At 36.8% G+C, this 15,739-nt stretch overlaps 1 protein-coding gene across 1 annotated transcript; it reads right to left on the reverse strand.

Annotated features, from left to right (window-relative positions):
• Positions 1-1,946: 1,946 nt before the first annotated feature.
• Positions 1,947-9,777, reverse strand: LOC133524804 (uncharacterized). The gene is made up of 3 exons (XM_061860948.1): positions 9,677-9,777; positions 4,186-4,365; positions 1,947-2,100 (listed from the first exon to the last, which is right to left on the reverse strand). Exons 1-3 carry the CDS (start codon positions 9,699-9,701, stop codon positions 1,970-1,972), a joined length of 336 nt encoding a protein of 111 aa, XP_061716932.1. The 5' UTR covers positions 9,702-9,777; the 3' UTR covers positions 1,947-1,969.
• Between the last annotated feature and the right edge of the window lie 5,962 nt (positions 9,778-15,739).

The following is a 15,739-nucleotide window of genomic DNA, read 5'->3' on the forward strand; positions in this document are numbered from 1 at the left end:
ACTTACTACAAATCTGGCTGTATATCTTCAGAGAGGAAATCTTTTACATTGTACTAGCTTTTATCAGACAATAGCTTCTTTAATTTGTTTTTAAATACTACTCATCTTTACATGTTATTGTGAAGGACAGGTTTATCCTCTTGTTGCTCGTTATAGTTATGTAATTAACAGGTGAGTAATCACATCGCAAGTATTTCTCTGTGAAAAAGAAAGATTTGCTTTAAGAAGTCGCATTGACATTATTATTACATTATCATATACATAAAAGAAGTGTTTGTTATTTTTTAACGTGTCATACATTTATGAGAAAGATTATCAGTACCCCTAGTGTACATTTTATCGACATCATAACGTGACGAACGCGTTTGCGTTAAGTCTCATTTTGTATAGGATTTTGAGTTTCCAAAACGTCCCGCTTGGCGCGCTCTTTCTAAATCCAATACAAAATGAGACTAAACGCAAACGCGTACGTCACGTTTCAAAATCGAATTTATTTACACTAGGGGTACTGACTTATCTTGATTAACTTACGGTCAAAGTAATAACCGAATTTCTAAACTCCCTCTTCAAAGCACCGAAAATACAGGGGAATTCAGTTTCAGTTGGTATCGCACTCGGTTCTTCAAAATAGTATCGGTTTTGCATTCCCTATGCTTTGAGATCTGAGATCCCTGATTGAGTAGTTAGGTTCTTCAAAATGGTATCGGTATTACCTTGTCTATAGCGGGTCCATGCTTTGGGATCTAAGATCCCTTATTGAGGAGTCGCTAGATCAGGTCTCCTAAGACTCCTAACTCATTTGTTTCGTGCAGTAAAATTTAAAGTCGTATTTTTCCCCATTTTGTGTTTTAACCAAGCGTTTACTTACTTTTACAATATTAAAATTTAGTACACGCGTTGGTGTTGGCCGCTTTCTTCTCCTACGTGCAATTTTTCCAAATACACTTCCTTCACAACCAAGATCTGGGCGGTTTACCCTTCGTGCATCTGAAGCTACCTAGCTAATTTAACCTACCTACCTATTTGTCTTAGTGTGACTATAGTGAAACTATTACACTTTCTCTAGGGAGACTTACACGTCACACGTGTAATAAAACTATGAAAATAAACGATAGGTTAAAATATAAAATAGGGAAAAATGCGACTGGAAATTTTGCTACGAAGAACAAACGAGTTCATGGTTTAGATCGAGCTACTTCCCTTATTTGGCACTTTGCTAAACGTACAATTGTTTCCAAGAAAATCTGAAGAAAATCTTGGGAAAAAACCAAATTATTTAAATCAAGCCCTCCAGTTGGTCAAAGACGCCAAGTATTTCAAAGATTGCATATACTCGGGAAATTTTGTTCATACTTGTATTTGTTTGTACCAACGTGATCGCAATAAATATATATCTCAATTTGAAAACCGTATAAGTATGTGTGGTAACCGCATAATCGTTCAAATATAGTTCACCAACCACAATTCGTTTCATCAAATTGTAATGAGAGAGAAAGCATGGATAAATGTTTTACTACATTGTTCTCTCGTTATTATACGGGATATCTAACCCCACCACGCATATCTGCCGTATGTGACATTCGTAAATTCAACTTTGTACCGTCGTCTCTCGAGCGTTCAATTTTAAATTTAAACTGATTTCTCTGTGTTACCTACAGTTGCGTGATTGGGCAGCTATATTTCATCAAAATCGTTGAAGTCGATTCATATACATGCGAAGCCTATATAGAAAAATAACGCTGGCGGCGTCTCCCTATGAATATTTATTCATAGGTAAGCCTGAACTATTTTGACTTTCCTTTTCTATGAGCTTTGGAAAAGTTTAAAAATCAGGCAATCCAGTGTTAATCGAGTTATATTAAAGCCCCGCCAGTGTCTAGCTAATCATAATATATGTAGTTTGCACAAAAGAAATCGAAGTATGTTTATGGCAAAAAAATTAAACACACATCTTAAAGTTTATTCAGATTCAAAGACTGTCGAACATTTCCTTGAGATAGATAGATGCGTTGCGTCCGAGCTCCACCAAGTGGTTGATGGTTTTGCGGCGCTGGCTCCTCATGACGGGATTTTCGCTCTCCCTGCTGCCTCCATCCTCACCTGCAAGCCGATTTATTAACCTATGCATGCATTTTTGAAGAACCCCTGACTTTGCGTTTAAATTCGGAGGATAATCAGAATGTTAAGACACTGTCCGATGTGGCAGCAATGCTGCTTGTAGTTGCGGTCGACAACGACACTAGCGACCGCTGACCACAAAACCAGTAGTGTTGACGCGCCAACACCCGGTATGTTTTTAGGGTTCAGTACCCAAAGGGTAAAACGGGACCCTAGTACTAAGACTCTGCTGTCCGTCTGTCACTAGCCTGTATCTCATGAACCGTAATAGTGAGACAGAATTTTCACAGATGATGTATATCTGTTGCCGCTATAACAACAAATACTAAAAAACAAAATAAAATAAATACTTAAGGGGGATTTTTTGGCCGTTTTTATAGATAATGATACCTTTCGTGCGCGAGTCCGAGTGGCACTTGGCCGGAATTTTAACCTTAGATTGAGTGCATTAAAAGAATTATACGTAAAAGTGTACAAAAGATACAAGCTCCTCGAGTGCTATTATGGTCGTATATTGTCTATGTCTAATCAAGTGGGTTCTCTCAATCTATGCCGAGAATTATTTTACCGAATGTCATTTCGCAACCAATTAAGGGGTGTACCGAAAAAAAACTGTAAACTTCAAATGAAAAAAAAAAACGGATACGGATAAAAAAACTTGTCAGTTTTTATTTATTATTTTTTCTGTAGGAGTGATAAGCAGCTTTTTCCTAGCGCATTCAGTGGCAGCTTTTTACGGACCCGTTTTTCATGTTTGCCTGCATCAGCCCGTCACCTGCTGGAATTGTTAATGTTTTTTGGCTGTTTCATTCTTCTCTTTTAATACACTTTTGATATGAGCCCAATAATAGTTGAGACAACTGCACTGCAGGACGTTTGGAGCTCTTACTATATTCTAATGTCAACTACTAAATGCGATTTTTATACGAAGGAAATTGTATGATTTTCGACTTGACCTAGAATTAAGTAACACACATTTTCTGTAACTTTAGTTATCCTAACCTTCGTACGAAGAACTGAACTGACTTTCATCGTAGCTCGTTGCACTTTAGCCGCATATGTACCAACTCTTTAGGGTCGGCAACGAACATGTAACTCCTGGGGAGTTGCAGGTATATAGCAGGCATAGGCTACGAAGACTGCTTACCATCAGGCGGGCCGTATGCTTGTTTGCCACCGACGTAGTATAAAAAAAACTCAACACAATAATTCGTACTTTTTCCCAATTAACAGTTACCAAGTGTATGTTCGGACAACAATTTAAAAATACACTTTAAGACGCAATGTTTTAGGCAGCAGAATGATTTCGTAATTCTAATAAAAAACATAAAAAGCTTATTTCCGTAATTTAATTAATCGCTCGATGCAAAAAAAGTCTGTACTGGCGATGAAGTTTGGTCGCGGTTCACCCAACACGCTCCTCCTCGCTTCGCTCGTCGTCGCACCTATCTTGAATCTTTAAAATGACTAGCTAAGCTAGAAACGTCTAGCTTAGCTAGTCTTACGATAACGATCGTATTAATAACTATTTAGCCAACTGAATGATTTGGCAAAAGAAATGCATTCCAAATGTTGTATGTCACCATAATAATTTACTTAACAATAATTCTACAATGAAACGTTATCATAGTAATAGTAATTTGCCTAATTTCATCAATAATCATCTACGAAAATTTGGTTGGAAAGTGAAATTTGGACAATGAAACTTCGACGAAAAGGCAAAACACCAATCAATAGTTCTTCTGTGAAACACTATTTTAAGCAGTTCATTAAAGAGTATTCTATCTATCTATGTTAACTGACCTGAGTCCTCAGCGCGGTACCTTGAGAATTGACTGTTCAAGGTTTTTCTGTCGCGACGCCATATGTCTTTAAGCTGCTGGACGACTTAACCTGGCCAGCTGGTTGATCACCAGGATGATAGCTGAGGGATGAATAGACCCGAACCAAGAGTATTGACTGTTGAAGGTTTTATTGGCGCGACGCCAGATGTCCTTGACCTGCTTGACGACTGGAGACCTGGCGAGCTGGTCCATCACCTGGATGTTGACTAAGAGATGGACAGACCTGAATCTTCAGCGCGGAATCGCGAGTAATGGCTGTTGAAGGTTTTGCTGGCGCGACGCCAGATGTCCTTGAGCTGCTTGACGACTGGAGACTTGGAGAGCTGGTTGGCGATCGCGTGGATATCGTCTACATTGGCCGTGAGGAGTACATACGACTCCGCTCGGATGAACAAGACGAAAGCTGGAACAACCGGTTCTTTAGTGTAAATCATTTCTCTGACGACTGGTGTCCTACATAAAGTACATATCGAGAAAAAAAAAACAATATTGTACCTTCTTCCCAGCCAGAGAATTACGTTTTGAGTTTGACCCTTTAGTCAAATTCATAGAGTTAAATTTAAATTGTCTGATCTTGTAAATGGACATCGCATACTGCATGCCAAAACGTAAAATAATATATGACATATAAATAACTTTTTTTATAAAATAACGCTGACTTGTGCTTCCAATTTCCTGTTCATCATGAAACTGCCTATTTTTCTGATGAATGACTTCATTGCATTACGAATGAGCCTACATTATGAATCACCTTTCGAATCACAAGAGACTACTTGGGTGAATCAACTTTTTTTGTTTTGTTATCCTGTCCCGTTGTCCAAGGGACAACAGTGGCACAGTTTGTTTGAAGAGACGTTGCATGCCGTTCTATTAACATGCTGGACCATTATGGACATTGGTTATAACGACCACAAAAACGCAAGTTTGATACATTTAAGTACCATAAAATCAGTATTTCAATGAACTTTTGTCCCCTGGACAACTAATCGTAACCATGGCAACGAGTGACGCTAAAAAGTTGATTCTCCCTTGCACTTGCAATCATGTCTTACACAACGAAACGCGGAAATATACATATGTCACGCTGTAAGGGTGTGTCAGATATTTTTGCAAGAGTCGTTGTAAAAAATATTATTGTGATGTTACTGTATTTATAGTCACACACACACGTCAACATACTCGTATATGTAAGTGATTAAGGGCTTTTAACGTGACGCTACTATGAGCGACATGTACCTACACACCAATGAACTAATCTAATCATCCTCAAAGCGCACTGGCTTTTTAATTACTAATTTAACATGATTGTAACTGCGAGCGAAAACCGTATTTCCCATGAAATAACTTTGCACGTAGAGTAATTTTAGAACCTACCTGACTAATATCCTGAACAGCTTACCCAAACAAGTAGTAGAAACTTTAGAAAAACATCCTGATAAAATAAAGAGTACACTTAGGAAAGCACTGATTAAAATGAATTAATTTTGTTACAAATAGTATTATAATAACATGTAAGCACTAACTGCCAACAGGACTAATTATATACTTAGTTAAGGCTAAACTTAGTTAAGATAATCTCCAAATATAGAGATTGTAACTGAGTTCAGACTGTACCTCAACAAAAACAAACGCTGAAATAAACAGATTAAATTTTTTTTTTTTTTTTTAGTAACCACTTTTATTAATATGAGAAATTGTGTAATCTCTATTTAAAGTCACGAGCTCTTTCTTTACTTACAGCCGCCATCAGAATAATCGGAGCGGCCAAGGCGATCAGTCGATCACCAATATTTGAACACGCCTCTATTGTCAAGGCGTTAAAATGCTTGTTCAGATATTTGTAAACACATTGGCCGCTCCGATATATCTAATGGCGACTGTACTTTACGAAAAGTTTCCCATGTGTTTTTCCATTACATTACCTCCAGTTTTATTTTTAAGATTTGTATAGCGGTAACTAACGGTATTGTAAAATTTATGTAAATTTTGGGACATATTTTTCACTTATTAGGTACGAATAAACTCGGGAAGTAAAGTTCCAAATAAAAAAAAAGATATTTATGTCTACAATGTTTCTTGTTAAGTCCTAAACTTGTGCAGGAAACACACAGGCAAAAACAACATTCATCAGATTACTCAAACACAACCCACACTTCCCTAAATTAAGTACCGTAAACATGCGTACTTTAAATAGGCATGTACCTATATCACCATACAGACCACAATATAATAATTTTAAGATTTAAACTAAATTTCCAATTTGAGCATTTTAGTATTTAATTTTCTATACAGCTTATTGGTGACGTGAGTACTTAAGTTACTAGTATTTATGCAAATAAATACATAGTAAATAATTCAGAGAGAAAACAAATACCCTTGCCAACTAGCTAACTGCGAAGGGATGTAATCTTAAGGGAAAACGAATCAAAAATCCATTAGGTATATGACAGTTCTACTTTAAACCTCAATTACTATCTACCATCAATCTGTGTTAAAAGTTAAAAGCCCTTTATGCCTTTTAGCGGCGTAAATTAGAGAATAAAAGCTTTCGGCCGCCGCAAAAAGCGTATTTATTTTGGCACTTATATTTTGCATAGATGTAAAGTTTTTTTGGAGTTCTACTTGAACTCTATCTGGCCTCTATAGAATATAGATCACAATATTTATGTTAGCTTATATTGTTGAAATCGACTACCAAGCCAACTTTAATGAAACAAAGAAAGTGATTCAACGAAGTGTTGGAACAATTTACCGCCACCAATCAGAAATTGCAAATCCATTACCTCTTTTAAGTACAACCTTAAAAAGTATTTACTCGTAACCCAACGTTTTATAACTAAGCGGACATAGTCAAAAAATAAATATTTGTTATAACTTTCTCTGTCTCTCTCTCTTCCTTTCTTACACGTGTTCTGTTCCTGTTATCTTACTATTCTGTTCTATTCTAGTTTTAAGTTTTAGATTTTAATTTTGGGTGCCCTGAAAACCAGTGCCGCGTCTACAAGACACGGCTTATGCTAAGCGGCATACTATTTGTTGTACGTGTAATTATTTACTTTATTGTTTTTATGTTTGTTTTTATGCCAAATAAATATTTTTCTATTTCTATTGGTTTAAAAAAACACATCCCTCGCTACACGTCCTTGCATATGTCTGATGGAAACGCAGCCGATTTATTTTTGTAGCCATGTGATGAACGCTGCTTTCCGGATAGATTATTTTGTAAAATCCATCCAACCAAAAAATGTTGCCAGGACAAAACCATGAGGCTCGCACTGTCAAAAAGTAATCAGATCTCTTGTAGAGCCAAGCTTCTAACTCTACAAGCCCTAACTTTACAAACTCTACACGTTAGTCAAAATGTGTCTTGGTCGTTTCGCTATTTTCATTATTTTTATTACATAATAGCTCTTGTAGTAACAAAACGGCGAAGCCACATATTTTGACTAAGGATTAGAGTTTGTGAAGTTAGGGCTTGTAGAGTTAGAAGCTTGGCTCTACAAAAGATCTGATAACTTTTTGACAGTACGAACCGTACGGTTCTGTCCTGACAACATTTTACATGAAAATGTTTTTCATGGCATTTCACTTGTTTTTTGTAAGTTGCTTATGACAATATTCCATCCCCTAATTTAAAGGGTTGGGTGTGATTTACTATTAAAATTTCTGAAATACCAATTTGGGGGCATATTTTATACAATCTGCTTTTTACTGATTCCTCATACAAACTTCAATCAACCCCCTTTTCCGCCCTAAATCCCTTTTCCACCCCTTTTCACCCCGGCGGGGTGATATTGGGGTTGAAAACTATTCTATATCATTCCCCATAGCAAAACTATCTACATAACAAATTTCAACTAAATCCGTTCAGCGGTCATTAATTCCCCACACAAAATTTTAAGTTTTTGAATTTCTTTGTTGTTAGGTACCAATAGTATCCTACATGGGAGAATCAACTTTTTAGCGTCACTCGTTGCCATGGTTACGATTAGTTGTCCAGGGGACAAAAGTTCATTGAAATACTGATTTTATGGTACTTAAATGTATTAAACTTGCGTTTTTGTGGTCGTTATAACCAATGTCCATAATGGGCCCCCTACTAAGCATGTTAATAGAACGGCATACAACGTCTCTTCAAACAAACTGTGCCACTGTTGTCCCTTGGACAACGGGACAGGAAAACAAAACAAAAAAAGTTGATTCACCCACATACCAAATTTCAGCTTCCTAGGACTTCAGGAAGTACCCTATAGGCTTTGATGATTATCAGTGAGTGAGTGAGTCAGTGACGAAATATTTTTTTTTTTATATGAATAAGATTTAAAGTATAAGAGCTATACAGAAGAAAGAAGAAGTAAATAAAGATTTAGAGATGTCAAAAATGGCTACAAATAAACAAACTTCAAGTTAACCTAAATAAAACGAAATTCATGGAATTTTACGCTACCCGTGGAAAACCAGTTCAAATTAGTATAAAATACAATGATACAGAAATAGAATATGTTAACTCCACAAAATTTCTGGGTATAATCTAACTCTAATTGGCTTAACCACGTGAACGTGTACTATCAAAATTAAGTAGATTTGCCTATGCTGTAAAATGACTAAGGGAAGTCATCATTCGCTTGCCCTTATCCCATTCATTTGGGGTCGGCGCAGCATGTCTTTTCCTTCCATATCCATATCCAAAATGACTAAGGGAAGTATCAACAGAAAATACAGCTCTTCTAGCACTCCACGCCTATGTCATGCCAAATCTACGCTATGGAATTATTCTATGGGGTAATGTTGGGAATAAAAAACAAGTGTTTAGATTACAGAAAAGATGCCTCCGCGCTAAATATAGTCTCAATCAAACTGAATCGTGTCGTACGTTATTTCTCGAGAATAAAATACTAACTTTTTCAGCCCTTTACATATTTGAAATCAGTCTTTTTGTTAAAAATAACCCGCATATGTTTGAAGGCAGAAATCCAAGACCAAGTGTTCAGTCTAAATATGGTCATGATATTGGATATCCTAGGTAAACATTGTCATTTTTTTCAAAGAGTGTTATGGTTATGTGTCCAAAGATATATAATAACATTACCAATCCACTTAAAGAAATTGATGCCTATGGAATTTTATGAAATTGGCTTTTGGGGAAATGTTTTTACAGCATCTCTGATTTCTTAACATAATAAAAAATAATATATTAACTAATCTTGTAATGTGTAGTATAAGTTAATATGATCTCATTTAGAATTAAGTTCCCATATTGTACGCCTCTCTGAGGCAGGGCATGAAGACCATTGTAAATTAGAATAACATCTCTGTAACTCATGACCAACAATAAATATTTTGATTGATTGATTAATTACAATTGAATGTTTTTATGCTTAATAAGTCCACGTATATATACTCGTATATACACACAAATTTATCTCGACCATTTTGTTCGTCTAGTATAAATTCAAACCGTCAGGTATGTCAGGATCGTAGCAAGTGGAAATCCGTGGTCTCTGCCTACCTCTCCGGGAAATAGGCGTGATTATATGTATGTATGTATGTAATTCAAACCGTGAGTATGAGGGTTCAAAAATACGACGAAGCGCTTCGAGAAAAGGTAGTGCCCTTGCGCTTCGCTTAGTACTGTGCCCCCAGATTTTTTATCAGGGGTATTTATATTTGTCATAATCTATTTAAAATAAATCAGTATAAGTGTTAAAGCTTACCACAAATCAGTACTAAAAAGCCCATCTTGAGTTTAATCACGTAATAATATCAAACAGAAATAACCACTAGGCAACATTAAAATAATTTAATCCCAGAAATTAATTGACCAAGAAATGAAAACTATTTGAATATTTTACGAGCTTTTTAATACTCAGATTAATACCTGCGAGTATTATAATTATCGAAAATATTCATAATCTGCACACACAATAGTAGATTGTTAACCAAGGGATGAAAGATACTTATTTCTGCCAAGGTAGTTTGGCGCTCGAACGCAATGACAAATGTTATAAAAAAATGCAAAATCATAAGAAATGATATAAAAATTATACTTAGACATGTTTAAGAAAAAACAGTTTTATTTTACTTTCGTCATATTCGAAATGAAAAGTAGTTTTTCGTGATGCACAGTGAAGGCATATCCACCAGTCGGTTGAAAACGGGGAGCCTGCTAAAGTGTGGAAATTTCTCAAGTCGCTAGGAGTTGAAAAACCACAATAGCACTCCTGCCCCAAAGATATCGATCTCAACCTGCTTAATCGGCACTATTTTTCAGCAGGTCCTTGCCTCGCTTCCGACTCCACACTCATCTTCCTTTTCTTTCACGCCTTTTACCGACAGTGATGTTAGGAGAAACGTTGTCTTGACTTCAATACACTATCTCCAATTTATTTTGATAACGTTCTGATCCCATACTCGAAGCAAGTAAAGAATTTGGGACTTCTCATGGATAGTACCCTCAATGGGTGCCTCAAGTTGGCGAAGTAAGCAGGAGAATGTTTGCAGCAGTGAGCTCTTAAAAGGCTACGAAATCTTCTACCAATACCGACTAAAATTGCGCTTGCCCAAACCCTCCTTCTCCCCATTTTGGACTACGCTGACGTTTCATATCCTGATCTAATGGAGGAGCAACTTAATAAACTTGAGCGCATCCAAAATATCTGCACCCGGTTCATATTTGTGTTACGCAAGTATGACCATGTTTCTCTTTTCCGCTCACAGCTCAAGTGGTTGCCTATTCCTTTTCGTCGTAACTTTCATATTTATTCTGTGTATCCTATATTCTATTCTATTCTATTCCTTCCAGCAACTCCCCGCTATCTCAAGGAGCGTTTTAACTATCTTAATTCTGTGAGGCTGTCGCGCAGCCTGCTTCTCTCCGTCCCACCTTCTAGATTTTTTTTTATTTGGAGATCCAACAGCTGTGACATTAACATAGAAAAATGTAGTAGATACAGGAAGCCAATTATAGGAACTCACAGGTAGAAAATTTTACAACACTTCATTTACTTTTCAAGCTGTCCGATACTGGAACTCTGGGCGCGTCTAATGCCAACGGGTAAAGAGTTCCAGTATCGGACAGCTTGAAAGAAGAGATTGGGCGCGTCTAATGCCAACGGGTAAAATCTCTTGCTGTGTTTAAAAATCACTCAAAGAACATTATTTATCTCTCCCTTAGTGTTTATATAGTACATAGTTATTTTTACTCTGTGGGTGACATGCTACTGTCATATTTAGCTATGTTTCGGTTAATTTTATATATATTTATATATATGTTTATCTATGTCTATTTGTATTCCTTATATGTGTATGTTTATTTACTGTAATTGTGTGTGTGAATGTAGGCTTCATAACGGTTTAGCAACACCTACTTTTTCGATTAACTTCTCTATTTCCGCTACCCAGAGGTTAAAAAAAATCAATTGTTTATTTTCTTGTATCTTTTTACTGAGGTGTGCCAATAAAGAGTATTCTATCTATCTATCTATCTAATTTAACTGATTTATTAAATTCAAAAGGCAGGGGAAGGGAAAGGTTTGAATAAATTATGAGCTTTGCAGACGGCTTCAATAATTGCGATTATTATAATTAACTAAATTTTAACTAGTTTCTACTAAGGGTTAATCTATAAAAGTAGTTTATGTGATTGCTACACTGTATGATATAATTATTTAACTAGCTTTCAGCTTGTTTTACTTAATCCACACTCGTATTTTAATGCCTGATTATACAGTTACATACACTGCTTTATCTACACACATATTATAACGTTTTACGACCGTCACTGCGGCATTGATCACACTGTTTATAACCGCTGCAATATTTATTTTCGAATAAAACTCAAACCGACTGATATTAGAATTGAAGTCAAATCAAATTCCTTTGTTTCTCCGAGACTTTTCTTCTAAAAAACATACTAATGTAACAATAAAAACGAATACGATATTATTACGTAATGATAACATTTTGACAAATAAGAAATTGTTTTAACTAAACCGTTTATTTTTAGTCTGGCGGCAACTTGCTGGTTTTGAACGTATCATAGAGCGTTTATACATATTATGTGAATAGATAAAACCTTTAATAATATTTCTCCATGGACAAGCTAAAACGAAACAGTTCTGAAATAAATCGAAATAAAAGTTATTATTTGAAGGTTCGTCCGGTAACCTAGCCACATCTGCGTCTGCGACCCTGCCTACCCTACCTACCTATATAAGCATAAGTAAAAGTGTCACCCCTTAATTCATAAAACTTGGTAAAACCTTTGTTAAATTTTGTCCTTTTCTGACGAACACAAATGTCAAAATGACAGATAAGAACACACGATTATTGAAAGCTTGTTAGACTTAACAGGCGTTTATGAACAAAGCATAATCAGGCGTAAAATGTCGTTAATGCATAACTGCGACCTACAGTTTCTTCAAATAATGAGTACCTAATAGTAACGTTCACCATTCTATTTCAAATAGTGTAGTGAACGTTACTATGGAGACAGAATTAATTAGAAGATAGTATCAAAAAGTAAGTACCCAGGGACTTAAGCTTCACTCAAGATTAATCTGTCTTCAAATAGAAACAGTAAACAGAATGAGTAGACGTTTTTGTATCAGCTTATTCCTGCGCCTAGAAATATTGACAGAATAAATAATATTTTTTGTGCAAATTTGGCTCGCATTACGTTGAAAAAGATATTAAAAGCCCAATTTATTCTAACGCCGTAACAAGCTCTCGGTTTACCCAGTCGTTATTCTCGCAAATTCCTAAATATCTTAAGTACAGTTGAAAATAAATTAACTTTGCGCGTTTGGTTAGTGCGGCAATTTTAAATAAAACCTCGTAATAAGCTCTCTGTACACTCAGTACTAGTAACTCGTAAACGTGATCTTTATCTACATTAAAAAGGGAACGCATGTAAAATAATGTTCAACGAAAACAACAATTAAATAAACTTTTACCATAATACTTTATGTATGTATTACTTTTGTCATAATGAAGAGGAATCTAATGATGTTCATCGACTTAAAAAATAAGAATAAATCGAGTCGAATAAGTGGAAATATTCGCTGTATTGGGTAAGTTCTTGGTGGCTCAGATGGCAGAGCACTGGGCTAATGATCCAGTTGTCGTGAGTTCAAGCCCCGTCCAAGACAGTGAATTTTTCCACTTTTAATTTGTCGGTAAAATATATACGATATCTAACTTACTCTAGATCTCTACAAATACAAAATACAAAATTATTTATTTGTCCAACATAGGTTTGCCAAACCTCCCTGGCAACGGGAATGTATATATTTTTTGGCCACCTTGTATATCAATCGGTAGCATCGTTGGAGCCTGTATACCTACCTGTTCTAATATCTTAAATTGTATTGAATTGCTAATTTTTTGTACAACTATTTTTATATATAATCTCTAGACGTCTGAGTGCCTTGTAGATACATGATTGAGACGTAAACACTTTAAGGACTTTGAAGTAGGCGTAATAAGCCTCTTATAGGCACGAATTCCTAATAACGGGAACGGCATTCAGATTTGTTATTGGTTTTGTTTGTAAGTACTTGGTGGAAGAACATATTTTTCTTCTCATCGACTGAACGGGCTGATCTAAAATTTCATATACCAAACTATAACACTCTTGGCGAGGTGGTAAGGCATGGATTAGTTTGTAGTTGATTAACATAGATAATAAGATAGCTATTAAGATTTTTACTAATATCGCTATGGATTTTTTTTAATGGTCCGAAATAAACAATTTTTTTTTATAATTGTGTCTTTTTCATGTATGGGCTCGCAACACAACAATAATATTTGTTTCGATACGCTGTAATCAACTATATAAAAATAACCGCCACGTGCCACCGCGGTCAAAAGGACGAAATTAAATGGTAAATAGCTCAATAGAGGCCGGGAACTAAGTGGTCTATTTTTTATTAATAATCTAATTCTATTATTCTAAATTTGTCTGTAAATAAAAATAACATGGTGTAACCATAAAGTTGTGGAAAATGTGTCTGCAAAACAGCGCCTAGGAAGTTTTTAGAGTGCTCAGGCTGCAATGTCCGGTTCTGTTTCGAGTGTTTGGATAGGATTGGCGTAAGTTACAAGCGCTTCTCATTGATGAGCATAGAAAATCGCATGAGCTGGAAAGGCCGTTGTTGCTGCAAAAAACCTGGCAAGCCTACTTCAAACCAGCTATATAAACCGATGACCCCATCGAATATTCCAAGTTCTGCCCTTCTATAGCTTGTTCTTCACCCTTAAACTAGATACGTATATCACTACAGCGCGCGACCATCACCATCCCAATACAACCAAGATGGGTCCGACAAATGGTATCCTGCGCATTTGTACCACTCATCGGCCAACTGCCACTGCTTGTACTGTGCTATCAGCAGCAAATATTTTTGGTAAATATTACGATAAAGGTACATATTTAAGGTCGCAAAAGTGTACGCTGACCAAAACGTCGATTCGACGTCGAATCAACCTAAATTGGGAAAAATGCACGTGCCGCGTTTGCGTGCGCGTGCGATTTGACATTAGAAAACATTCGTGAACGAGTTGCTGATGCTCTAGGAATTGGGCTGACTAGTTTATCGAATCACTAAGGAGAATTTCGGTAAGTCCTTAATGGAGGAAAATAAATGTCGCATAAGAATAAAAAGAAAAGAAAACCTTGTAACCACACCTGACAGCTTTCATACTCGTATGTATGGCGGCGATTCGTACGAGTAACCATATTTGCGCGTATTATTCACGAGGTGAACTGCGAACATGCAATAAACTCCTAGTTTCTCTGAAGTCCGCAGGATTATTTAAAAGTTGTTTTCAATTATATAAAATGGGATAACAGGAAAAAAAGACATAACAGATATAAGGTGCGAATCTCTTCACAAAGTAAAACGCATTGCAGATTGGCATAAAGTGGTTTTTACTCATGAAACTTAGCTCAATGATAGTCACACTTAGTACAACAATGATAGGGCAAAATCATGTACCAATACCAAATCACCTGAAAGTAAAGACCAGCGGATAATTTGAAAATTTGCCATGCTAGCGTGGCGGTTAAATCCGTCAAAACAACAAATATCATGAAGAATTGAACATTGAAACCTTTTAAAATGGTTCATTAAATTATGAGAAAATTTGGTGGCGTGGGGGGCGTGCCTTGAAGGCTCGCTGTGCGGTGGGTCTGGTGGTCACGGTCATGTAGCTGCTGGAACCCATCGGCCTCCCGTAACTCGCCCTGAGCGGGCCGGGAGCGCTGCTCATTGCGATTAGTGTTGCGTGGAAGAAAACCATTATAATGAACCCGCAATCCCAAGGTGATGGAACCGTGACGATGGGATGCGTGGTTGGAGGGAGCCTAGTCCCTAGCGTGCGGCGGAGCTCACACCCGAAAAAATATACAACGATGTCTACATCGTGATGTTTTCTCAATGTTCTAGCATTGAGAAAACACAATGAAGGACGATTGCGAAAAACGCCCGGGTGGCGGGTCTCCTTATGGAGGAATCGCGCCCGCTCACTTCGGTGGGCAGCCTTCGTACACTTGAGTACGCAGGACAGCCTTCGTATTCAAGAGTGAGCTTCAATCGCCTCGTATACCGAATATGGGCTGTGATGCAACCTGGATAAAGGATTTTGTTGATCCGGAGTAGAAGGACTGCAACCTGATGCCGCATTCCAACAACAGTAAGGATAACCTTCAACTTGATGCCGAATTCGGACTTCACTCACCGAGCGAGTCCAGAGCAGCCTTAGGGCGATAACCCTGG

Source organism: Cydia pomonella, chromosome 14 (genome assembly GCF_033807575.1).
Source record: "Cydia pomonella isolate Wapato2018A chromosome 14, ilCydPomo1, whole genome shotgun sequence".
NCBI classification, from domain to species: domain Eukaryota; kingdom Metazoa; phylum Arthropoda; class Insecta; order Lepidoptera; family Tortricidae; genus Cydia; species Cydia pomonella.

Bases quoted from the DNA above. Each gene is read 5' to 3' on its own strand.
- LOC133524804 (XM_061860948.1), bottom strand. From the start codon at position 9,701: ATGGGCTTTTTAGTACTGATTTGTG. The intron at 4,366-9,676 runs GTAAGCTTTAAC...CGGTTGTTCCAG, and splicing joins CTTTTTAGTACTGATTTGTG to CTTTCGTCTTGTTCATCCGA. The intron at 2,101-4,185 runs GTCTGTCCATCT...ATCGGCTTGCAG, and splicing joins ATTCCGCGCTGAAGATTCAG to GTGAGGATGGAGGCAGCAGG.